Raw genomic sequence first — 26,491 nt, forward strand, 5'->3', positions numbered from 1 at the left:
GGGCCACAGATTTTCCACCCCCTCCTCTAACTTGATGAGTTGCAGGATGGGAATTGTAGTTGGACACATTACTCCTGCTGGAGACTAAAGGGATTGCCTCTTGTTTTCTTTTTTAGCACCAGCTGGTGGAGTTGCAAGTGAGTACCCTCAAGTTTCCCAGGGATCTTCTTCAGATGTAATTTGAAACACACACACCAATGTGGGGTGGAGGGCAGGGGAGAAGGCTGAGGAGGTTGCAGAACTTCCACCCTTCCAGAGATGCTTCCCAGCCCTCCTTAAGGAGATACTTGGGTATGTGCTGCAATAATTCATGTTGTTTTTTAAAAAATGTGGTTGCAGGATCCTGCAGGCAACCGAATTGCACAATGGAATAATGTGCAACCAGACAATGGGGTTGTACAACTGTCCTACCAGTTGGCTGCTGAACCAATGCTGGGGGTCTACAGAATCATTGTGGATCATGGGAAGGCTTTCTTAACCTTTGAAGTGCTTGAATATGGTATGAAATGAGTTTTGGAGAAGCATTGTCTCTTCCATTCATCACTAGTTAGAATTCAGTTTCTATCAACAGATATTGGGGACATCTGCCTCAAAACGCTACCCACTGATTTGGGAGCCTACCTGCCTGAACAAAGCCTGTTTAAATGTTCCATTGAGCACACCTGGTACATGTTAAGCCATGGTTCTAGTTCAGACTCTGTTGATGCCAGATGGTGCATCGTGCAGGATGAAGAAGTTCTGTTTTGCAGAGTCATTTCTACCTCTGCAACGCAGCCTCCTTAACAGCGTCATAAAAACCTCCCAGGTGAAGTAATCCAGACTCTGCTTATTAGAAAATGTCAGTTTGGAAAAGAATGAATGTAAACCTGTTAACTGCCTCTACATCTAAGCTCGTAGTGCTTAGTAGAGCCAGTGTGGTGTTGTGGTTAAGAGAGGTAGACTCGTAATCTGGTGAACTGGGTTCACTTCCCCGCTCCTCCACATGCAGCTGCTGGGTGACCTTGGGCCAGTCACACTTCTCTGAAGTCTCTCAGCCTCACTCACCTCACAGAGTGTTTGTTGTGGGGGAGGAAGGGAAAGGAGATTGTTAGCCGCTTTGAGACTCCTTAGGGTAGTGATAAAGCAGGATATCAAATCCAAACTCTTCTTCTTCTTTTCGTAAGTAAAAAGAAAATGCAACAGTTTGAATCAACCCACTTTAAAACATGACAAAAGCCAACACACCTTCTCTTCAAGCTGATTCATGGTGTACCATGTAACAGGCGCTTTTCTTTCTTCTTCTCCAGTGATTCGCAAATTTGAAGTGGTGGTGGTGCAGCCTGCTATCATCTATTCAGCAGACAGCAACTTTCCTCTAAATGTCTGTGGCAGGTATACATATCAGAGCACTCATCACTTTATTTGGGAGGGCAGAGCAGAGCTCATGACCTCATTTGAGCATTATTTAGCTGCTTATCTACTTTTTCTCTGTTGGAATGACACTGGAGTAGTCCACACCTGCAAGTATTTGAACTTATATATGAGGAGCAATTTTGGTCTTTCCCGTTTATTCCCTTTTGTGTTTGCCCCTGTCTTTTGGTTTGTTGATTTTGTTATGTCGTCTAACTGCCAATAGGGCATGCAAGCTGCACATGCACCTTGTTTTGTTTTTAAAATTCCCAGGAAGTGCACAAAACCACACAGTCATGCAATTCTAATTTCCCAGCACACACTTTTGCAGTTTCCCAGTTTTGTGCAAATCTGATAGTTGCACATGCTCCCCAGTCTCTGAGCAAGGAGCAACTCCAGGGGGTTCCAGTGCTTTCCAGGGTCCAGTTTCCCTGGAATGAAGCTCAGTGGAGACTGTGGTGTTTTTAGGATATATGGTTTTATTTACACATATCTACAACCTGAGCCTAGAATGGAGGGACTCACAGCATTAACACCATGGATGCAGACAAAGGAACTAAGATGGATCTAAGCAGTGAATACAATTAACTACAAAAATCGAAAGTTTGATTCCTTTGGAATAAGGTTTATAAATAACTAAGAATGTTATTTTTAGCTGAGAGCAAAATAGTGGGTGGTTTTCAGGCTAAGTGGAGAAGTATCAATTAAAACACTGTCTATGGCAATTCAAGGAGTATCACGGCATAGCTGAAGTCTGTGTGAGTGGCATAGCGGGGCAGGAATCAGATTATCAGCACACACCTCCTTCGAAAAGGTACTCGTGTACCTTTAGCATTTGTATGACAAGTACAAATTTAACCAGGGAAAGTTTCCCTTGCATTAATATAAAGCAATAGGGAAAGTTTCTCATCTTAATTTTCCATCTTGATGCTATTAAAGACATAGGGGACCTGCCAAAGAAAAGCTGGCAACTCTAGGCTTGTGTGCAGCACATAGAAAAAGGAAAATAAAGAGTAATGGCTGGATTTATCTCTACTCCCCGCCTCTCCCTTTCTAGGTACACATACGGCAAGCCTGTCAGGGGTTTAATGCAAATATCCTTGTGCCAGAAAGCTTACCGTTATTTCTGGAGGTCACCAGACACAACAGCTCCACCGCCTACAGACATCTGCCAGGATTTCAAAGGGCAGGTAATGGTGATCAAGAGGGGTTGGTGGCATAGCTGTCAACTGTCCCTTATTTGGCGGGAAAGTCCCTTATCCCAGCGCCGTGTCCCGCTGCTGTCCCTTATTGATGATGTCCCTTAAATTTCCCGGGTTTCAAAGGAAGCAGCTCCTCTCCCTCCTTTCCTGCCGGCCAGGGAGGAGGGAGGCTCCAACTGTGTTGCTTGGCTGCGTTGCTCACCCAATAAGGAGTCTAAGAATGACTTGGGGGTGGAGCTTGCATGCTTTGTGCCTATCAAATCGGCCGCGTTGCCTGGGGACTCGCCTTTGCTCAGCGCTTCCCGGCAGAGAAGTGACGGTGGTTTTCCTTGCTGCATCCCCTTTGCCGGGTTGCTGCGCTGTGGGAACCACTGCTTGAGGCTTCGTTTGGCTGCTGGTTGACTAAAATCCCTTATTTTGGCTGCTGATCCCTTATTTTCGAGGCTGCTGGTCCCTTATTTTCAAATCTGTAAGTTGACAGCTATGGTTGGTGGTATGACTGGGAGAGAAAAAGCTCTAGGGCTGGAGGACAGTGGAAATGAGGGGGCTCAGGAATAACCTGATGCTTCCAAAAATCTTAAATGTGCCATCCCAGGTGAGGCCCTGGCTTGGAAAGGAAGCTTATCCTGTATTTTTCCACTGGCCTGAAATTTCCTCTTCAGTACTCCAATTATTAGCTAGATTCTGACGTACATTAATTTCTACTATTCACCAATAGACTCTAGTACCCCAAATCTGTAACAACCTTCTGAGGAGTAGGAGGAAGGCTCCATGAATTTCTTTTCTTTCCCGAAGCCAATGATTGGCATCTTAGCTACCTTCACTGACTGTTTCTTTCAGACTGACAGGACTGGCTGCTTCTCTGCTACCGTGGATTTGTCACAGTTCAGACCTTCGAGCTACGAATACAGCCACAGCATAGATGTGGAGGCCTCCTTGGAAGAAGATGGAACAGGTAAGCTCTGGTGTTTGCAGGGATATGAGGGGCGAGGGGTGTTTGTGTTGGAGTGCAGGTGAGAGACTGAACAAAGGAAATGGTCTCCTTTCAAATCTGCTTGTGATTTGGGGAACACCCTCACCCAAAAGAGAGAGAGAGAACGTGATTAAAGAAAGGCATGGTTATCTGTGGAGGAGAGGCCACAGGGCCATGTACACCACTCAACTTCAGGAGAAGAGAAGGCTAAGGAGTAAACCCCACACAAATCTGGAGTGGAGTCCCTAAGGCAGTCAGATGGTACCTTGTACACCTCCTTCTGGCAATTCCTGCAGCCAAGCTGGTGCCAAACACATTGCTCTGATTTCCTTTTGTTGTAAACAAAATCTGCCCTTTTTCCCTTATGGGGTATCCAGGAGCCCGTATAGAGTCCTTACGTGGGTTCCCTATTGGTAGGAGAAAATAACAGGCCAACCAAAGAATATTGAGAAGTAAAGCAGCTAGTAAGCCTGATCTTTATTGATCTGTTGCAACAGGGTGCTCCCCTCACACGCAGGAAAGGAGGAGGACCCAGAACCCAGGTGTGCCTGCCCTTATATAGACATTTTAAATTCCCTGCCCTGGAGCTCAAGACCACCCCTCCATACATCATACATACATCACAGAAGGGGTGTAACCCAAGACCACCCCCCACAAACACCATACCTACATCGCAGAAAAGGTGGTCTACAACAGAAATTTGAATGCTGTTGTTTTTCCTGTCTGTCAGATTATCTGATAATGCCTTATCTGATTGCCTTTCCTGGTAGTCTGCCCATTCCTTTGAAATGGTGATTTCCCAATTCCTGAGACAATGGGAAGGTTCCCTCACCCCCCTCCCTCCTTGCAGAGGAAACATTTGGTCAGTTTGGGAGTAAAAATGGTTTCAGGGCGGTCTTCCTGTGCTGATCTATGTACGCGCTTGGTTGGTACATTTATGAACATTTATTATATATATAAGACCTTAAACTTTATTATTACACTTTGCACCACAACAGCAAGGCCGAGAGGGCAGTCTTGTTGTCTGGGCAGCCCAGGACCTCCGTACACACTGCCCAGACTTGTGCCCCAGAGATGTCACTTTGGTACTGCTAACGCCGCGGTTTACTTCACCCCTGACGATTGAGACAATAGGGTGCCAACAATGAGTTGCTGGCTCAACTTGGGCATTTGTCCTATGTGTCGAAAAGGTCCTGCTATGTTGCACAGTGAGCCTCCTTGTGTAGAACAGGCTCCTCGCCGGGCAAATGGTTGCCCTCCAACCCATGGAGCAGGAAATGGCAACAGGGGGTGGAGTTACCAAGCTTGTCCCTTCTCTTTCCCTTCCCCCACCCTCGTGTTGATTCAACACAGAGAACTTATGCCTGAATAGGGCTATTGACAAGTAGTGTTCTTTCTCCCTGTCCTCTGCAAAGCCATGTCTTAGTTTCTGTTTCTTGGTTGCACAACAGAATGCTTGGAACCAACCTTTTTAAAAAGAGGGGGGGGGGGGAAATAACCATACGTTGGCATCTACTGAGTGCCAGTACTCTAAGGTCTCTACTACCTATGGTTGAATAATCCACCATCATTGACTAGTTCTGGTTTGTATCAGTTAGGATTGCAGAGTATTCTGGTTAATATTGGAGCTCATCCCCCCCCCCCCCCCCGGACGATGTGTGCATGCTGTGTTATACGTTGCAAAAATATCCGACACTGCTAGGCAGGGTTTTCTGTGTTTGTTTTTTACAGGAGTACAAGCAAATGTTGCTCGTCAGTTCTATATGTCTGATCAAGCTGGATCTATGAACTTTGTGGAGACAGATGATTACTACCATCAAGGTTACCCCTTCAGGGGAAAGGTAATTCCTATAATTTTCAAGAACTTCCTAGTACTCTTTGGTGCAATATTACAAAAGAGCTCAATTGACTACATGATTTCAAACAAACACTCTCCTACCAAACCTCCTTGCCTTCCCTTTACACCTGGTGAAATCAGCTATCCCTTTATACCTTGCCAACCCCTCATACCTCTCCCTTTACATCTCACCTGCCTCAGAACTTGCCATACTTCTTCAGTTTGCCTGGACTGTGGTCCTGGGTCACTTCCCTGCCTGTGTCTCCAGCCTCCAGTTCCCTACTCTTCATCTCACCTGGGTCTGCATCTCCATCTCTCATCTCTTCTTGCCACACCTGTGCCACCCACCCTCCTAGCAGCTCAGCAGCTCACCACACTAGACTTTGCAAAACTACCTGTCTGTGGCCAAGCAAACTGCAGTGTGACAACATCATTACAATTTTATATATTGGAGAGAAAACCCATCTTCTCCCCCATTTTGGGAAGATTATCTTTGCTCTGAAAGTCCTCTTTCTTTTGCATCTGATCTATCATCTAAACCCTCTAATAGAGGACTTGTTTTCTAAATGTTTCTTGAAGACTATGACGGATGTCTTGAGGCAGCTGAGAAGCAACTGTGGATAATTTCAGTGATGTAAGTAAATCTCAACTCTCTTCCTCTTTCTCCTCACAGCTCAAAGCCTTGCAAAGAGACGGCTCCATCATGAAGAACCACGATGTGTTCTTAGTAATTAATTTAAATAACAACCAGAGCAACATGCTGCTTACTACTGACAGCAATGGCATAGCTGAGTTTTCGTTAGACACAGAAGCGTGGAATGGAAAAGGGGTCTCTCTGGAGGTGAGGATACTGCTCTGCATTCTGTGTACACCACATAGCAAGAAGCAAAGGCATGGCTTCAGAACAAGACTTCAAAAACATTCTCTCCAGACTTCCTTGTTTCCATGAGAAACCTTGAATGGAAAAGCCATGCTTGGAATTTGCTCCAGCTCCTAGACTATAACACTTATAGTAAAGTTTGATGGACAAATGGAGTTTTTTCTAGCTTCTCCTTCCAACTGCCTGTTAATCAGGAGAGAACAAAGTACATCTGGAGGATAATTAATGCAGTGCAGTTTAGGGTGGCAAAAATTGTTTCTATGCCACTTTTCTGCTATAGACCACCCCTCCCCCAAATCAGAATGTGTATGGTTTAAAATACAGAATAAGCAATGATATCAAACTTTCATTAACATTCTATAAACCAGGTTTGTCCAACTTCCAAGAGATTGTGATCTACTCCCACTATTAAAAAAAACTGGTGGTGGTCTACCCACTGGATTGACCAAAGTTGTTGAGCGTTTTTTAGGAAGTCGTCAAAGTTGGTTTTTTTTTTGGGGGGGGGGGGTCCCCAGGATCTACCATGATCTGCCAAATGCCATAAAACTCTAACCAGTTTGCCTAGCAGTAAGGTGGCGCTGTAGGTTAAACCACAGAGCCTAGGGCTTGCCGATCAGAAGGTCGGTGGTTCGAATCCCCATGATGGGGTGAGCTCCCATTGCTTGGTCCCAGCTTCTGCCAACCTAGCAGTTTGAAAGCACGTCAAAGTGCAAGTAGATAAATAGGTACCACTCCGGCAGGAAGGTAAACGGCGTTTCCGTGCGCTGCTCTGGTTTGCCAGAAGCGGCTTAGTCATGCTGGCCACATGACCTGGAAGCTGTACGCCGGCTCCCTCAGCCAATAAAGCAAGATGAGCACTGCAACTCCAGAGTCATCCACGACTGGACCTAATGGTCAGGGGTCCCTTTACCTTTACCTTTAAGGAAGCAGAATAAGGCACAAGTCCTCAGCAGCCAAACATGAGACAAGCATGGCAGGTGGAGCAGAGTCCACTCTGGATATCTTAGCAGGGGATCAGATGCAGGAAGGGAATCACTAAGAACTGGGTGGGAAAGGAGGAGAAGCTAGGAACAGGAGCTGATCGTCTTTATACATGAGGCTTAAATTGCCTGTAAGCTGCTCTTGTGGTGCTTTATGGAAGAGGAAGCAGATGGGAGTTATACTGTGAAGGAGCACTCTGTCCAGCATGGGTCTTGCATTGTCAATACAATACAAAGCCATTTTGGGACAGAGATTTTCTAGGCCTGAAGTGTGATAGTGGCTGTATCCTCTTTCATACACAATCAGTTCTGCTTCTCCCCACTTCCCAGCAGATGGTAGTGTTGCATCAAACATATCTTGAGTCAAGACAGCTGCTAATTTAATAGACACAAGCAGGGCTTTTTGCAACCAGAACGCATCGGAATTCCATTCCAGCCCCTCTCAGGTGGGCTCCCCAGTCGAAGAGAATGAGGGAGGTGTTCATAGTGAGTTCTGGCACCTCTTTCTCTAGAAAAATAGCAGTGGACGCAAGCATCTAATTACGGCTGTCACCTGAATCAATCAATTAAATGACCCTGTATACAGTTACACATGAATAGAAAAATAATTTTGAAGAAAGAAATGCATACTGAATTCGGCTTTAGGTACTGCTTGCTGCAACATGCGCTCTCCTAATCTTAGGTCTTAACTTCACATGCCAAATGGTTAGCAATAAAGTTGTGATTTGATTTTTATTTTTATTTTTTGTAAATTAAAGACCAGCAACATCCCCCTTACCCCAGATTGTTGTCACAATTGCAGCATATGGAGAGGGGAGGTTTAAACCTTCCCTCCCCATTCATCCCCCCCCCCCCCAGCACATTTATTGTTCGGGGATCTTCCATTGGCACCAATGTGTGGGGTGGGGATTCAGAGATTATGGATGGGGAGGGAAGCACTTAAATTTCCCCTCCCCATGTGCTGTGCTCCTGATAATAATAGGGGAGGGAAACCTAGAATTTATTTTTTCACACACAACGTGATTGTTTTTGATTTGAGTTTCTACTGAAAGGAGGCTGCATTTTAATGTTGTACTTTAATCTTGTTTTTAAGTTGTATTTTAATCAATTGTTTTTATACCTGGTGTTTGCCGCCCTGAGCCCGGTCTTGGCTGGGAAGTGTGGGGTATTATTATTATTATTATTATTATTATTATTAATGCCATCAATGTTATGTATAGTTTGAGAAGAAGCATTCCCTCATTATGTGAGTGAAGGATAATGCCTCTTTTAAGACTTTTAATATTTTTAAGATGAAAATTAAAGATTCCACATGTCTCCTGATTTCTTAGGGAGTCTTTTTGTTGGTAGTCAAAGTTTTTTGGATCAGTCACTTTAACTGGTTGTTTGACCAAAGGCTGCAACTTTATCTCTTTCCCAGGGAAGACTCCATCTGGAGGATCCAGTATATGAACCCGGGAAAATCAATCAGTACCACCAGAACGCTTTCCTCTATCTACAGCCTTACTACACCACGGCAAAGAGCTCTGTGAAAGTCCGGCGGGTGCCAGGAGTGCTGCCTTGCAATCAGGAGCAGGAGATTCAAGTGGATTACAGCATTAAGGACAGTGATCTAGGCAAAGAAGGCAAAGCGAAAGGAATCACCTTCTCTTATTATGTGAGCATCCTGGCTGAGGACAGAAGGGTTGGCAAGACAAAAAAGCAACAACCCAAAACTAGATGGCCAAAGAGAGAGGACAGGACTTCAGTTTTCACCCTTCCTGGTTCAGTTCTTGGAGTGTTTTCCAGGAGTGTAATAATAATAATAATAATAATAATAATAATAATAATAATAATAATTTGAACCCTGCCCATCTGACTGGGTTGCCCCAGCCACTTTGGGGGGCTACCAGAATATATAAAAACATAGTAAAACATTAAACCTTAAAAAGTTTCCCTATACAGGGCTGCCTTCAGAAGTTTCCTAAATGTTATATAATACTGTTTGTTTGTTTGTTTGTTTGTTTGTTTGTTTGTACATACATACATACATACATACATACATACTGTACATACATACATACATACATACATACATACAGTACATACATACCCTGCCCATCTGGCTGGGCTTCCCCAGCCGCTCTGGGCAGCTCCCAACAGAATATTTAAAAAAAATGGTAAAGCATCAAACATTAAAAGCTTCCCTAAAGAGGGCTGCCTTCAGATGTCTTCTAAAAGTCTGGTAGTTGTTGTTCTCTTTGACATCTGGTGGGAGGGCGTTCCACAGGGCGGGCGCCACTACCGAGAAGGCCCTCTGCCTGGTTCCCTGTAACTTGGCTTCTCGCAGTGAGGGAACCGCCAGAAGGACCTCAGTGTCCGGGCTGAACGATGGGGGTGGAGACGCTCCTTCAGGTATACTGGGCCGAGGCCGTTTAGGTCCTTTCCTCTGTTGCTTCCACACTAGTGCCCTAATGTCTTTGGCATCAAAACATCTGCCGCCTGAGAAATATGTCTGTTAAGAGTGTCCCTTTCTGGATGTTTTCATCCTGTATATGCTTCTTCCTTCCCCAGGTGACAGGAAGGGGGAAAATCCTTATGCATGGACAAAAGAATGTGGGTGGCGATGGGGGAGGTAAGTCTATCTGTCAAATCCCTCCCCACTTCTGCATGTTTGATTCGCTCACAACTGGGTATACACGTGGCACTGGGAAATAGTTGAATCAATCAATTTAAACTGCAAAAAGGAGCTAAGGGTGGGGGGAATGGCCTGATTAAATAATTAAAATTATTATTTGTAGGATTGCAATAACACTTGTAGTTTAATGTTGAATTTCGGGTATAATGGAGATTTTAAAAATTTGGATTAATAGACAAGATGCAGGAGGAAAAGGTTATTAATATAAGGACCCACAAAGGGGAGGAGGGAAGTTCAGGAGACTCTTCAGAATTCTCTTTTTATGTTAAATAATATTTATTTATTTTATTTTATTTTATTAAACTAAATAAAATTTTAAAGAGAGAGAGAGGGAGGAGGTTTGAAGGGAGAGTTTGTGATGGAGTTTGGTGGATTTCTGTGACTTTTTGGCAGAGTTTGGCTTTTTAGATGGTGTTCCCACTAGACTACTATATGGACAATACCTGGGAATGTAAGTGGTGAAACACTTATATTTTATATCTCTCGGGTGCAAGTAGATAAACGGTGTTTCTGTGTGCGGCTCTGGCTCGCCAGAGCAGCGATGTCACGCTGGCCACCTGACCCGGAAGTGTCTCCGGACACCGCTGGCCCCTGGCCTCTTGAGTGAGATGGGCGCACAACCCTAGAGTCTGTCAAGACTGGTCTGTACGGGCAGGGGTACCTTTACCTTTTTAGAGTGGGGGGCAGGTTAAAGGAGATGTCTTGTGAAGGAGAAGGGAGAGAATAAAGAGTGATGGATTGAAAGTCTGGGGTTTGGTGTGGATTAAGGAGTCATATTGATGACTGAATCCTCCACTCTGAAACCTTCCTCCCCTCTTTCAGGTCTGCAAGGATCCTTCTCCATTTCATTGCCCTTCACCTCCGACTTTGCACCACAACCATCCTTGGTCGTTTATTCTCTCTTCCATGATGGAGGCGCCATTGCAGACAAAGTCAGCTTTGAAGTGTCCATGTGCTTCAAAAACCAGGTGAGCCGTAAACATGAGAGATTATCTGAGAGGCTGTAATCCCAGCCCATACATCTGACTCCCACCCACCCCGCCCCTTTGCTATTGAGGTCTTGCACAAAACCTCTTTATCACTTTTGCACTCTTGTGCAAGACCTCTGGATTATTATTATTTTTTAATGAAAAACAAAGGGTAGCTCTGTTTTTTAATCCCTTCTTTGATAGCAGAGCTGATCTGAGTGTCCTATGACATTACAATTTCCTGCTTTCCTTTGTGGGAAGGGACAAAAGCCACAGCCCAGGTACATTCCATCAAGACCCACTTACTGGTGTGGATGGCAAGCAGCAGAACTGAATGTCATCAGACATGACTGGAGGGAAATAACCGGAATACGTGGGTGTGATGTTAACATATGAGAGTGCTGGAGGTGAAATAGTTAAACAGGTTACCCAATCAGAACCCGGGGGTGGAGTCAGAGGGACTATAAAACCAGCTCTAGGAGGGGCGAAGGGGGGAGTTGGTTGGGAGTTGGGTGGTTGGTTGGAGTGGGAGTGAATAGGGATAGATAGTCTGTGGGCAGGTTGAGTTAGTGTAGTGAAATAAGCTGAGTCAGGAACAGGTAGGGGCTAGGAAGACAAGTAAATATCTGAGAGGTGGTTTATTGAGTGAGAGCAGGAAATGGAAGTTATAGGTCTGGATAGGCACCCCATGAAAGTAATTGACTGATACCATTTTTGAAACCACACACTTGTTAAACTGCAATAAATTAACAGACGTTTATGTTCCAATTTAACCCTGACTGGACTCAGTATTGTACCAGATAGGGCCTGGGTGGTGGCAGTGAGGAAGAAAGTGGTGTCACAGAGATCAATAGACGGTGAAACGTCTAGGGACCCTGTGTGATCGCCACAGGAAAGTGGCTCTCATGCGCCAATCACGTACCCAGAAAATGGGGGGGGAGATCCGAGGTACCCCTTTGCAAGTACACCGCTGCCTTGAAGCACATGGAAACTTGATTTTAATTTTTTTTAAAGGCAGGGCAGGGTAAGGTTTTTGAAAAGTGGTGCTCAGGTCAGATGATTTATATCCTCCCCTCTCCCACCCACACATGTGTGTCACATCCACTAGTGTGGACAGAACATAGCAGGATGTGCAGACTCACAAAGTACGGTACCCCCAGCTGTGTGGAAAGTCAGTTGCAATTCCCCATGTCTCATACAGTGGAAGAGCAATGAATGATGTTAGGAGCTACCATCAAGATTGGAAGAAATATGATTTGGGATTAATACACACACACACACGTGAGGAAGGAAGTAGCTGGGGCTGCCATACGTCTAGATTTTCCCAGGCACATCTGGGAATCGGCTTCTGAGAATGGCGTCCGGGCGGATTTTTGCCAAATTGGCAAAATGGGATATCTTGGACGAATGGCAAGTAGGGTGATTAAAAATTAAAAAGCTTTAAAAATTAAAAAAGCCTAAAAACTTAATGAGGGGGGGGGAGAGATGTTCCCCTCAAAAAGCTCAAAAACTTTGTCCGGATTTTCACTTTTGGGAATATGGCAAACCTAAAGTAGCACTATAGAAAATTAAGAGTTATTAAAGGGAGCTTATTGGGGGCAGGGAGATCTGACTTCAGGGACCTCCCTGAGGTGCATTTTTCCATGTGAGTAAACAGTAAAAATAGTCTATCCAGTCTTAATCTGTTAGTAAATGTTATATTTTCTTCTTCTTCTTCTTCTTCTTCTTCTTCTTCTTCTTCTTCTTCTTCTTCTTCTTCTTCTTTATTTATATCATGCTTTTTTCCAGACTGGAAGTCAAGGTGGCTTACACAAATTAAAACAACACAGATAAAACACACAGAGCTAAAATGATATAAAGGATAATTGTGAAAAAGAAATTAAACTCTCATAGAATTAAAATAATATACAAATTAAATACATATCGTTAACACAATGTTTAAAGGTCAGAGAAAGTTTCATGCACCAGTGCCACAACTGAGTCAGACAGATGTTTTCTGGGTTGCCCATTCTAAAATATGATTGTCTGCTTGGTAAATACTTGTCTATGGTTTTATGCCCCCTGCTTTGTTTTGGCACTTCTGATTCTCAGCATTCACTTCTGCAGGTCAGCCTGGGGTTATCTCAGCAGCAGGAGCTTCCCGGAACAAGCATAAACCTTGAACTGAAGGCAACACCTGGGTCACTGTGTGCCATTCGGGCTGTGGACCAAAGTGTCTTGCTCCTCAGGAATGACAGAGACTTCACCAACACAACCGTAAGGCAGAGAGAGAATGAATGAAAATGAGACTTATGTCTCATAAGTACAGTGCACTTATGCACTGTACATGTACTCCCATTACACACACACACACAATTGCCATTCACAATAAAAGCGTGAAATGTTCACAGGATGAGAGAATAAACTCCTTAAGAAAACAGCTGCTGAATTTTCCACCCCAATTCCTGGGCATCAGGAATTGCATCAGGTTCAGATGAGAGGAGCACAGAGAAAGGCGTTCTTAAGAAATTTTCTCAAGTTATCCAAGAGCGTTTTCCTAGCCATGGCGGTCTTTCTCCCCAAAGTCCTTTTCTGGGCAATAACATATCACTTGCTAGTACATTCTCTTGTTTAATTTTTAAAAACCCCACTTGCACCCACTTGCTTTTTTCCCTGTAGATGGCTGGAAAATTAGTATCCGTGTATTATTTTGATGTAGTGCATCAATTTCTTCTTGGGCAGCCTTTCTCCCTAAATGAGCATTTGCTGAATTTCTTCGCAATCAGAGGATTCATGAGGCTGCGCTGTCCTTGCAGTGTAGGGCAATCTTACTAGTGCCTATCGGGATGCTGTCAGCGGCTCCCGGCTGCCTGGCCCAGGAAAGTATAAAGACAAGGAAAAGTTTCTTACCGTCCTTTTTTATTTCAATCTTTACAGAGAGAGGCTATAGAACCCAGCCTCTCGCATAATGGCGTTGTCCCAAGTGAATCTCCACCCCCCCCATCTATCCCACTTCCTCATTCGTCACTTCTACGGGTGCTGCTACATGCCCTCTGTCTTTGAGCTCTTTGCTCTCCTACTTTTAAGGCTCGCCGGGTTCTGGGAGTTGGAGGGTCTAGAATCCTTTCTAGTGACAACATGTCAGCCAGCAGCCCCTCTGATTCTGCATCCTCCTCCTCCACTCCCATGATTTCCCAACTTTCCCCCTCATCTGCCTCTGAGTTGTGACCTCCTGCAAACCACTATTGTAAATCTATACTGTCTTCCTCTTCCTCCTCCCTGGAAGGGTCAAGGTGGGGAGGTGGTCTCCACCATTCCTCCTCTGCCCAGTCCCCGACAGCGACTGATATCCAGTTTTGAAACTGCATCAGTATCCTCATCATATTCAGAGTTTGGCATTTCCCCATCCCGCTGTCCTTTGACCCCTTCATCATTACTGTTGCTAGGAGTTTGGAGATCTACTCCTTTTCCTTTCTCATCTCCAGATCTATGTGGTGTAACTTTGGAACTTGAATTTGGTTATTCAGTTGTAAGTTTTGGGAAATATATGAGAACTTGAGATTTATTCTCTGATGGTTTAGAATCGTCAGATATAGATCCTTTCACATCTACCCTCAGCAACTTAATTCACATCCTTTTGCTTGACGCGCCATGTGTTCCTTTGCAGGTGTATGACAGGTTCTACTTCCTAGGAGGGTATCCTTATCAAGTCACCGAGTACGATCACTGCGATGGACTAGGACCAATCGGCGACCCTATGCCACTGGCACGAAGCAAGCGCTACAGCTGGAGACCCTGGTTTGATGATGGTGGGGTAGACTTCTTCAGTTTCCTCAAAGTAAGTGCCCTTTATTATGCAGTTTTCAACTGGAATAGGGGAGTTAGTGTAGATGAGGCACTGAACAGCATTCAGGGATTCCCAGATCCAGATTAAATTTAAGAAAAACCAGGCTGGCATTTTGATGATGAACCTGTGTGAAAATGGCACGTGCCAGCTGTTGAGGTTGCCCAGCAAACTCCCTTTTGGAAACAACCCATTTTTCATTTCATATCTCTTTAAGAAATCGTGTGTGTCTCTAACCCTAGAGAACGGGAGAAGGAGGGAGGAAAGGAAGACATGCGTGCTGTGTGGATAGATGGAAGAAGGTATAAAAAAAGCTGGCACCATTGACCTGCGCAACTAATGCAATTCCTTTCCTTGGTCTCACTCACCACTGACAGGTTATGGGGCTGAAAGTCTTGTCAAACAACAAAATTAAGAAGCCAGCAACATGCAGGCATCACTACTCTCCCTATGGCATGGTTGCTTCAAGTAAGGAGGTTTCCAATTCCAGATTATTGGTGTATGTATCTGTGCTTACCATGTTGAAGGTGGTTTGACAGAGGGCTTAGCCACACTTATCTTTTGCCCCACACTTTCAAGGCAGAAGTCTAAGCATTTCTGTTTTGTTGGAGCAGGGTTGCTTGGAGGAGGTTTGCAGTCAGGGAGTAGACCGGCCCTCGCATCTGAATCCCGTCCTTGGTCGTCGGACGCAGACGTCGATGCTCAAGTCCGTCAGAACTTCCCTGAGACCTGGATCTGGAAGCTGTATAATGTTGAGTAAGTTTTGATTAATTCCTCAGCGTGGGCATAGCCTGGGGGGCAGGGAGGGGCAGCTCTGTTAGGATATAGTTCCATTCCACCTTAAAAGGTTACAGGCATGACTGTTGTGTGTCACATGCCTGTTTACGTCCAGCACAGATCTTGCTGGGAACTTCCGTTTGTATATTGCTTTTGTGTTACTGCTGTTTTGCTGGAGACGAAGGGAAGCAGACATGTTTTCCTCTGTTCCTGAACTATGCTGAATAAAATGCTGTACAGTGGTAACTCGGGTTACATATGCTTCAGGTTACAGACTCCGCTAACCCAGAAATAGTACCTCAGGTTAAGAACTTTGCTTCAGGATGAGAACAGAAATCGTGCTCCGGTGGTGCAGCGGCAGCTGGAGGCCCCATTAGTTAAAGTGGTGCTTCAGGTTAAGAACAGTTTCAGGTTAAGAATGGACCTCCGGAACGAATTACGTACTTAACCTGAGGTACCACTGCACATTACGCTTACACATTTCTCTGTCCGCCTCTTCTGCTGTGAGAAGATTTACACTCTGCTGATAGAGCGTGCACGGGTCTCTAAACATATCTGAGGCTCATGTCGCTGATTGATGCTGTTCCAAGGGAGACCGTCTACCGGCTGGTGGCTGGAGCCAGCTGGAGGCCTGCCTGATGCTCCCATCTCCCCGGCAGTATCCCAACAAGCTCCACCCCCCAATCAATTAAAATCAATAAAATACATAGCAAACTGAGGTTCTGCCCCCCCCCCCAAGACCTGCCCCCACAACAAAAATCCTGACTACGTCCATGTTCCTGAGATGGGCTTCTCCCAGATCTTGCTTTTAAATTAGCGTATTTTTCGCTCTATAAAATGCACCTGACCATAAGATGCATCTAGTTTTTAGAGGAGGAAAACAAGAAAGCAACGCAAAGCCTCTTGAGCGAAGAGGCAGGAGTGCTCCCGCTGCGCTCAAGAGGCTTTGCGTGGCTATCCCTGAAGCCAGAAGAGCAAGAGGGATCGGTGCACACCGATCCCTCTCGCTGTTCTGGCTTCTGGGATAGCTGCACAGCTGGCATTCACCCCATAAGACACACACACATTTCCCCTTACTTTTTAGAAGGGGAAAAGTGTGTCTTATAGAGCGAAAAATATGGTACATTTCTCCCAGTTTTAAGTGAAATAAATACGGCAACACTAACAGCAGCCAAATATATCATGCAATACTGGGATTTCTACTCGCATTTCTATTCCGTGGTACATGCTCATGGTCAGTGCTTTTTTTTCTAAAAAAATGTTTAGGGGTACTCTCATTTTGACTCAAGAAAATCACAATTTTCTAGTTTAAATCGGGGGAAATAAATACAGTAAATGGACAAAAGTACAAAGATGCACAAAATGTTTAGGGGTATGCGTACCCCTGTGTTCCCCAGAAAAAAATCACTGCTCGTGGTGCATATCAGGAAGGAAGAAGAAAATATGAAGGTGACACTCATCCTTCTTGCAGCTTGTCCTAACTCCAGATAATACTAAGGCCTTACATGATGCTAAATGTGCAACTGCCAACCACATTTGAGGTTTTTGGTTTGCTTGTTTCTTTAATAGAAAGCATGGAGGGACTCGGTTTTTATTGGGACTGCAATGCATGGGGAGGTTTTACCCTTCCCTTCCCCTATTACCAAATGCAGCTAAGGGAACTTTTGTAAGGGGCTTGATCCAGATTGGGGTTCTGCTGGAGCCCAGGATCCAGACCAGCCTCTCTGCCCCTGCTATTTGCATTTAGTTGTTGAAATGGGAACACTTCATCCAAATAGCTGGAGAGGGAGGGGTAAAGGGTTAAATCATCCACTCCCACCCACCCTGTCCTCCCACGCCAGGTTCCTGACCTTGCTACAAAAGCCATTCATGCAAACACATCGAGTTTGGCAACGATTTTAGACTGCCCTTCAGTAAGACAGAACCTGATAAATGGGCAACTTAACATTCAGTGCAAAGAAAAACATTATTTGCCTGGAACCAAAAAGTCAATACAGCTGGTACTTCCAAATAGGTATACCTGGGGTGGACAGGGGTTGCCACCATACCAGTGTCCACCTCCCACCTGTGAGGTTACCCATAATTTGTCAAGGCCAGCCCTACCAGGTAAAGGGAGGTGGTACATTACAAGGTGGCAGGTTTTGGGATACCCCAAAAAGGAAGTGCATTGTCATTGATTCAATTTATCATTATATTTGACCTTCCTGAATGGCAGGTGCCATTATTTGCCTCAAGCATCAAAAGGTCTTATGCGATCTCTGGTCGTGTTCATCTAAGGGCCAAATTACATGGACTTTGACCATGTGCCCAGCTGCTTTTCTTCAACCCCCCAGAGTGGTGAAATAAGGAGGCCTCAGCCTAGGACTTGCCGATCAGAAGGTTGGCTGTTCGAATCCCTGCTCCTGCCAACCTAGCAGTTTGAAAGCACGTCAGAGTGCAAGTAGATAAATAGGTATCCCTCCAGCGGGAAGGTAAATGGGTGTTTCCATGTGCTGCTCTGGTTCACCAGAAGCGGCTTAGTCATGCTGGCCACATGACCTGGAAGCTGTACGCCGGCTCCCTCAACCAATAAAGCGAGATCAGCGCCGCAACCCCAGAGTTGGTCACAACTGAACCTGATGGTCAGGGGTCAGCATGGAAGAAGCAATTTAGTTTTTCCTATGGAAAATCATGTTTTTGTTTGTTTCAGTTATGCAAACAATAATGAAAATAAATTGACATGTCTTACACTATTCCCCAAACATATCAACAGTAAAAAGCAAGCAAGCAAGCAAGCAAACAAACAAACAAACAAACAAACAGATAAATACATACCGTATTGGCCTGGATATGAGCCTCACTTTACCCCCAAATTCCAACCTTGAAAAGTTAAAGTACAGCTTATATTTGTGACCTTACAGTATGCAGCCAGGAGCGCAGGGCAAACAGTGCCAGGAGCGCAGCAAAATGGCGGCGCCCCACGCATAGTCCCCCATCCTCTCCCCCAAGACCGGGAAGGGAGAGAGAGAAAGCGAGGAAGGGGAAAGGCCACGGGCAACGCAGCGTGGCTCCCCCCCCCCCCAGTATGCAGCCAGGAGCGGCGAGGAATGGAGCAGTTTATATTCGGGTGTTTGTTTTTCCCCCCTCCACCCCATCAATTTTAAAGGTGCAGCTTATATTCGGGTGCAGCTTATATTTGGGCCAATACGGTATTAACCAAACGTGGGCATGCACTTTTGAAATGCATGACCTCTGTTGGGGCAGCAGCGGGAGGGGGGCGGGGGGGAGAGAAATCTCCCTTTTGCAAGGAGAACTGCCATCTCCTGCCCTCACTTCCCACATTCTTTGTAGTCCTTCAGGTGAGAAGTCAGTGGCACTCACAGTTCCGGACACCATCACTGAATGGAAAGTCAGCATGTTCTGCACCTCACAAAGCAGCGGGTTGGGTACTTCTCCGCCAGCGAGGCTGACGGTCTTTAAGCCTTTCTTTGTGGACGTCACCCTGCCCTATTCCGTGGTTCGTGGAGAGTCATTTCCAATGATCGCCACCGTCTTCAACTATTTGAAACACTGCATGTGGGTAAGGAAGATCTTCACTAACCCCCCATGCTCTAAGAATTCAATTCCTTGTTAAGTAGAGCAGGTGTATCGCCTCTTTTAAGCCAGAGGGTTGACCAGGTGCCTCAGTGAAAGGAGGGAGGGCAAGGGATGTGCAAGGGTTTACAGTAGCCCAGACATATAATTTTCCAATTTTGATAGCTTTGGGGAGATTTATAAAAAAAAATTAACAAAGAAAAACTAGATACATGTATCATTTTCATCTAAACCAAAAGGCTAACGAACGAACGAATTATAAAAATGCTAATAGATACAGTGTAAATATACCGTATGCATATGCACACACACACACACACACACACACACACACACACACACACACAAATATATTATGGCATAAGCTGTTGTGAACTTCAAAAAATATTCTGAGTATTTGGAATTCCACATTTTAAACTCACTTAACTTATCATTGATTTTGCTCGCTTCCTTGAGCCAGCTACCAGAACTCTCAACCTAACCTACAGTAGCTCACATGACTCTGAAAATATGAGCTATAAGACCACTGCAAAGAGTGGAATATCTGAAAAGCATAAGTGAGGGACAGATAACGCTAGAGGGATTTAAAGAAGCACTGTGAAATGTGAGAGGTATTGTTAAAAGGGAATAGAAAAAGAAAGGCTCAAATAATGACAATACAAACCTAAGGAATGCGTAACTTAAATAATGACTATGAACGATTTACGGAAAAGCTGAAGGAAGTGCAGAAAAGAAATACTTTGTGAAAAATTGGATGCGAAATTATTGTGTGTTTTTGTTTTTGTTGTAAATTAATAAAAATTATTTATAAAAAAAAAAGACCACTGCAAAGAGGGAGTTAGCGTTTGTGTTATTGGCATCAATTTTTTATTCCTTTGCTTTCACGGGTTAAATAGTAAAGAAAAGCACAGAATCAATATTTCTCCTGATTGTTGAGTTTTAAAACGAAAATAAAACCTGCTCTCACTATCCTGTGTTCTGTCCCAATATCAAAATCACTGAGATAACAAACATCATTTTAGGGCACCCTAAACCTGTTCTGGGGGGGTTCTCCTGATCCTCTGGATCTGATTTGTGGAGGGCAGGGGGGAAGGGAAAGAGGGTCTTATGTCCCATTGTACAAGCTGAAGTCATTCTGCTTGGGGTCTTGGCTTCTGCAGGCAGGTGCCCTGGTAAACTTGCTTCAATTGCACCATTATAATCCAGCCGTGAGCAGAATCCAGAGTAAAACTTCCTTCCCTCTTTCCTTTCCCCTCTGCTGCATAGGTCCAGGTTACCCTATCCAAGTCTGAAGATTATCAGGTGCAGCCATGTAAGGACTGTGAATACACAAGTTGCTTATGTGCTGGTGAAGCGAAGACTTACTCCTGGAATGTGAAGGCCTCTAAACTGGGTGAGGTGGCCTAAGGAGAGATGGGCAGAGAGAAGATGAATCCACCTGGCCATAACAGTGTTCCACCTTAAGCAATATCCCCATCTCCTTTCTGTATGGCAACCATTATCCCTCCCACAGTCTGAGCCATTCCATCTGTGCATCTGTCACTAGGCTACATTCTGGAACTCAGAATTATCTAGAGCTCCTTTGCAAAATCTGACGCTGGAGGAGGGGAATGAAGAATCAGCTCAGCTGCAATAGCACCTGGGTTTCTGGGTCTTAATACTTTGTTGCAATTGGGGACTTCCTCCTTGATTCTAACAGTGATACAGTCGTAACTTGGAAGTTGAATGGAATCCCTTCCGGAAGTCCATTCCAGTTCCAAAACTTTCGGAAACCAAAGTGCGGCTTCTGATTAGCTGCAGGAAACTCCTGTAGCCAATTGGAAGCCCCATCAGATGTTCGGGTTCAGTCGGAACACTCACTTCTGGGTTTGCAGCATTCGGGAGCCAAAACGTCTGAGTACCAAGGCATTCGGGATCCAGGGTACGACTGTATTTGTTGATGTTCTGTGCCTCTCGCCCAGTGGCACAACGAAAGTACTGAATGGGGAAACGGGACAAATCCCTCAACAACCAGCCAGGTGGGCGGGGTATAAATAATAAATTACAGTGGTACCTCCGGTTACGAACTTAATTCCTTCTGGAGGTCCGTTCTTAACCCAAAACTATTCTTAACATGAGGCGCACTTTCGCTAATGGGGCCTCCTGCTGCTGCTGCGTCGCCAGCACACGACTTCCGCTCGCATCCCAGGGCAAAGTTTGCAACCAGGAGCATCTACTTCCGGGTTAGCAGAGCTTGTTACACAAAGTGTTCATAAGGAGGACGGTGCATAACCCGAGGTTCCACTGTATTACATACGCTTCAGGTTACATACGCTTCATGTTACAGACTCTGCTAACCCAGAAATAGTACCTCAGGTTAAGAACTTTGCTTCAGGATGAGAACAGAAATCGTGCTTCGGTGGCGCGGCGGCAGCAGGAGGCCCCATTAGCTAAAGTGGTGCTTCAGGTTAAGAACAGTTTTAGGTTAAGAACGGACCTCCGGAACGAATTAAATACTTAACCCGAGGTACCACTGTATTATTATTATTATTATTATTATTATTATTATTATTATTATTAATCACAGACTGTAAGGCAAAGCCCTCTGGATCACACCGAAAACCTATCTAGGTCCCACATTCTTTTTCCACAGTAGCCAACCAGAAGCCTCTGAGAAAGCCATCTGACGGCTTATCCACACTTACCTTTTGCCCTGCACTTTTTATTTTATATTTTATATGAATAAAATTACTCCACAGAGGGAAGCCTCTTGAAGCAGTCTATCACCTATCAGCAATTATGAGCTGGGCTCATTAGGAATTATCAAGGAGATCAGGCGTGGAGGAGGGGACCTTATAGAAATTGTTCCTGATTTCTGAAACAGCGTGTTTTTGCAGGGATGAACACATTTTCTGTCATTTGCCGTCAGGTGTGATGAACTTCACTGTCACCACAATGGCACTCAAAAGTGAGAAACTCTGTGGTGGTGAGCCGACCGCCGTGCCAGAAAAGGGCCGAAGTGACACCTTGATCAAGTCTCTCCTTGTCCGGGTGAGTCTATAATACAGCATTTCTTTCTACCTCCACAAATCCCCCTCCCCGTGACTATATGGATAGCTCACCTGGTTAGAGCATGGTGCTGATGACGCCAAGGTTGCAGGTTCAATCCCCATATGGGAGAGCTGCATATTCCTGCATTACATTTGGTTGGACTAGATGTTCCTCAGGGTCCCTTCCAATTCTACGATTCTGTGATTCCCCTGACATGAGGCTACTTGAGAAGTGGGAAGTGACCTAATAATAATAATAATAATAATAATTTTTATTTATACCCTGCCCTCCCCAGCCAGAGCCAGGCTCAGGGTGGCTCACAACAGTAAAATTACAGTAAAAACATAATAGGGAAAAGAGAAAGAAAAAACAATTTAAAATACAGGTTAAAATGCAATTTAAAATGCAGCCTCATCAAAACCGTAAGGGGAGGGAAACATAAGGGTCAGACTGAGTTGGAAGGCCAGGTGAACAGCTTTGTCTTGCAGGCCCTGTGGAAAGACTAGTATTCAGAAGAAGAAGAAGAGTTTGGATTTGATATCCCACCTTTCACTCCCTTTACGGAGTCTCAAAGCGGCTAACATTCTCCTTTCCCTTCCTCCCCCACAACAAACACTCTGTGAGGTGAGTGGGGCTGAGAGACTTCAAAGAAGTGTGACTAGCCCAAGGTCACCCAGCAGCTGCATGTGGAGGAGCGGAGACGCGAACCCGGTTCCCCAGATTACGAGACTACCGCTCTTAACCACTACACCACACTGGCTCTATATATATATACTAGACTAGTATTCATGACTACCTGTGCCTTACCTGCTCTTGTGAGAAGGAGGACACGTTCTGAATGTTCAGCAAGAGATGTAAAAGGGGGAAGGCAATTATTATTTTTGGAATGGCCCCTAATTTCAGGAAAGAGCCTTTTCCTGGGGTTCCCTGGAGAAGGACTGTACACACTCAGAAGTGAATATCTTTATTGTCCCCAAGGGATCAGTTCACAAGCAGAACTTGGCTGCAGTAGCGTCAGAGAAGCTTCTGTCCATTTCCTTCTCAACTGCTAGCAAAAAGAATACCATCTTTTTATTGCAGCTTTCCACTGGCTGACATTCTTCCACCTTCTTCCACAAGGTGTCTGGGACTAACACCTTCAGAGGAGCACATATTACTCTGCTGCTTCTGAATGACAGGGGTGAAGGGAGGGACCTTTTGAGACCCCCCTCCCGCATGAAACACACCAGGTGTTCAAATCTGAAGGCTATGTGAATATGTTGATGGTTTGAAAACTGATTTTTTTTTCTCTCCCCATCCCTGGCAGCCTGAGGGCGTCCTGGCTGAGAAAGCTCATAGCTCTCTGTTGTGCCCTGAAGGTCAGTAGCACCTAACACCTTTTAACTTGAGGGCCAAAAAGAGGTATCAGGAAAGAGAGGCAAGCTGCATTCACCACCACTTAGGGCTCATCCACGTTTGTGTTTGTGTGTGTGTGTGTGTGTGTGTGTGTGTGTGTGTGTGTTGGGGGGGGACTGCTCTTTAGCACTCAATTGGCAATTCAGGTTTCCCCTGAATTGCCACTTTTCCTGATTTGTCACTAAATAGTGGGTTTTCCCTGATTAGGAAACAAAACACCAAATCGCTGGTGCAGGGGCGAGGACTGAGCTAGAACAGGACAATGGCCTGGGGTGGGGGAGAAGCTTTGCCCTGCTGCAGCCTTACCCCCACCTCTGAATTGTTCCTGCCTATCCCTGCACTGTGGGTTAAACCACAGAGCCTAGGACTTGCAGATCAGAATGTTGGCGGTTCGAATCCCTGCGATGGGGTGAGCTCCCGTTGCTCGGTCCCTGCTCCTGCCAACCTAGCAGTTAGAAAGCACGTGAAAGTGCAAGTAGATAAATAGGTACCGCTCCGGCGGGAAGGTAAATGGCGTTTCTGTGCGCTGCTCTGGTTTGCCAGAAGCGGCTTAGTCATGCTGGCCACATGACCCGGAAGCTGTATGCTGGCTCCCTCGGCCAATAAAGTGAGATGAGTGCCGCAACCCCAGAGTCGGCCACGACTGGACCTAATGGTCAGGGGTCCCTTTAACTTTACCTTTATCCCTGCTAAGCAGAATGAGAGGAAAGGCCCACTGTTGCCAATGTGTTGCAGGCATGAGGACTGGGGGCAGTGAGGAATTCCACTGCGGTCAAATTTGGCTTCACTTGCAGAGCTTTCTGCGTAAACTTCTGTTACCCTCAAATTAATCACATATTCATCTCATTATCAGGAGGTTCTGCTTCAGATTCATTCTCCTTGGAGCTTCCTGAGGATGTCGTGCCAGATTCTGCCAGGGCCCAGGTGTCTGTTCTTGGTAAGAAATTGAGCTGGTTCTGCAACGTACCTGCGCGCTAAGTTTTCAGCAGGTGTATACATACGTGAACAAATGTGGTAGACATAAGGAGAGAATGAGAAGAGGTGCAATGAGTCTGTAGCCCCTGTGCATGCATTCCTCATGTGCAAGGCATAATTGAGTAGAGACTGGATCAGGGCCACACACTGTCAGCCCTGACAGCTCCCTCTCGCTGTTCTAGCTTCTGGCTTTGCCATGCTCTGTCCCTTCCCCCACCTCCTGGAAAAGCCCACAAGAGCCTTGCTCCCTTTAAAGAGCCGTGTGGAGCATGTTGGGGGCTTTTCCCCGAGGAGGGAGAAGGGCAACCCATCAGTGATGGGCTGCCCTTCTCCCTCCTCGGGGAAAAGCCTGCAAGTGCCGCACACACGCTCCACGCGGCTCGTGAAAGGGAGTGCTGAGCAGAGCCTGGGGTGCATACAGGTTCTGCTCAGCACTCCCTTTAAAGAATTTTTTCCCCCTTGCATTCCCACTCTAGAAACTAGGTGTGTCATGGTCAGGTGCGTCTTATGGAGCGAAAAATACGGTAGACCAATGGTCCATCTAGCTCAGCACTGTGTACACTGCTCTCAGGGGTTTCAGGCCAGGTTCTCTCCCAATACAACCTGGAAATGCCAGGGATTGAACCTGGGACCCTCTGCCTGCAGAGCAAATACGCTACCACTGAGGTATGGCCCTTTCCTATTGGTTTCATGAAACTTTGGTCTAGTTGCTGGGCGACGGGATCAGAGTTCCACCTATCCTGCTCTTGAACATCATGAGCATTTCCACTTCCTTTTGCAAGGGGATTCTTTTCGTTTGTGAAAGCTTCAGTGAAAACGCCTATGCCCTTCTTTTTATACAGGAATACAGTACAGGGTAAGCGACACAGGTGGCGCTGTGGGTTAAACCACAGAGCCTAGGGCTTGCCAATCAGAAGGTCGGCGGTTCGAATCCCCATGACGGGGTGAGCTCCCGTTGCTCGGTCCTGCTCCTGCCAACCTAGCAGTTCGAAAGCACGTCAAAGTGCAAGTAGATAAATAGGTACCGCTCCAGCGGGAAGGTAAATGGCGTTTCCGTGCGCTGCTCTGGTTCGCCAGAAGCGGCTTAGTCATGCTGGCCACATGACCCGGAAGCTGAACGCCGGCTCCCTCGGCCTATAGAGCGAGATGAGCGCCACAACCCCAGAGTCGGTCACGACTGGACCTAATGGTCAGGGGTCCCTTTTCCTTTACTTACAGTACAGGGTCGGTGAATGAATAGTGTGGCAATGGAAGCAAAGGCCCCTGTGTTGGGTGCATGTCTTTGGTGATGAGGAGGGGGCATTTGGAACAAATTCTGGGATAGGGTTGGTCTTTTGTGTCATGTGACCAAGGGGGGCGGAGCAACGTTCAACCTGTCGGAAAGAGAGTAACTTTCTATTCACATCTGGCCAGGTGATATCATGGGGACGGCACTGCAGAACTTGGACAAACTGGTACAGATGCCCAGTGGCTGCGGGGAGCAAAACATGGTGTTGTTTGCCCCCATCATCTACGTGCTGCAGTACTTGGAAAACACAGGACAGATGGATGAGGAGCTGAAGACAAAAGCGCTGGGCTACCTGCAGTCAGGTCTGTCATTTGCTTCTCTAGAGTCCTTTCTGTTGGGGATAATTCAGACTGAAATTCCCAGGTGTCAAAAAAAGGTTATTTGTGTATGCCACTACGGCAGCCCATGTTTTTTGTTAGCCCCCAAATGGAAAACGAGAGAGGTCCCAAAACAAAGAAGAGTGGCAACTTGACAGAATATGCACAGCTTGCAGATTTAACATATAAAATAAGAGAACAAGATGGAAGATGAAGTTAATGGACTATGCAGAATTAGATAAACTAACAGGAAGGATTCGAAACCAGCGAGACCAGAAATTCACGGAAGACTGGAGTAAATTTACAGACTATTTGAAAAGTAATTGTGAAGAACAGATGACATTTGTAGGGGTGCAAGAACTTTTGTGAGGAGTATTAGTAGAAGTATTGTAAAAAAGGACAAGGGG

At 45.6% G+C, this 26,491-nt stretch overlaps 1 protein-coding gene across 1 annotated transcript in view; it reads left to right on the forward strand.

The window, feature by feature from the left end:
- Positions 1-339: 339 nt before the first annotated feature.
- Positions 340-26,491, forward strand: part of A2ML1 (alpha-2-macroglobulin like 1) — a 42,935-nt gene continuing 16,783 nt past the window's right edge. Inside the window, exons 1-19 of the mRNA XM_028712957.2 lie at positions 340-499; positions 1,287-1,371; positions 2,447-2,579; positions 3,432-3,546; positions 5,296-5,405; positions 6,075-6,242; positions 8,682-8,918; positions 9,815-9,875; positions 10,761-10,906; positions 13,013-13,162; positions 14,553-14,723; positions 15,107-15,197; positions 15,344-15,485; positions 18,837-19,065; positions 20,346-20,472; positions 21,988-22,109; positions 23,416-23,467; positions 24,358-24,441; positions 25,893-26,069. Coding sequence (XP_028568790.2) covers positions 430-499; positions 1,287-1,371; positions 2,447-2,579; positions 3,432-3,546; positions 5,296-5,405; positions 6,075-6,242; positions 8,682-8,918; positions 9,815-9,875; positions 10,761-10,906; positions 13,013-13,162; positions 14,553-14,723; positions 15,107-15,197; positions 15,344-15,485; positions 18,837-19,065; positions 20,346-20,472; positions 21,988-22,109; positions 23,416-23,467; positions 24,358-24,441; positions 25,893-26,069 — 2,470 coding nt within the window. The 5' untranslated portion in view covers positions 340-429. The remainder of the gene's footprint in view (positions 500-1,286; positions 1,372-2,446; positions 2,580-3,431; positions 3,547-5,295; positions 5,406-6,074; positions 6,243-8,681; positions 8,919-9,814; positions 9,876-10,760; positions 10,907-13,012; positions 13,163-14,552; positions 14,724-15,106; positions 15,198-15,343; positions 15,486-18,836; positions 19,066-20,345; positions 20,473-21,987; positions 22,110-23,415; positions 23,468-24,357; positions 24,442-25,892; positions 26,070-26,491) is intronic.

This window comes from Podarcis muralis, chromosome 17, assembly GCF_964188315.1.
Source record: "Podarcis muralis chromosome 17, rPodMur119.hap1.1, whole genome shotgun sequence".
Taxonomy (NCBI): Eukaryota; Metazoa; Chordata; class Lepidosauria; order Squamata; family Lacertidae; genus Podarcis; species Podarcis muralis.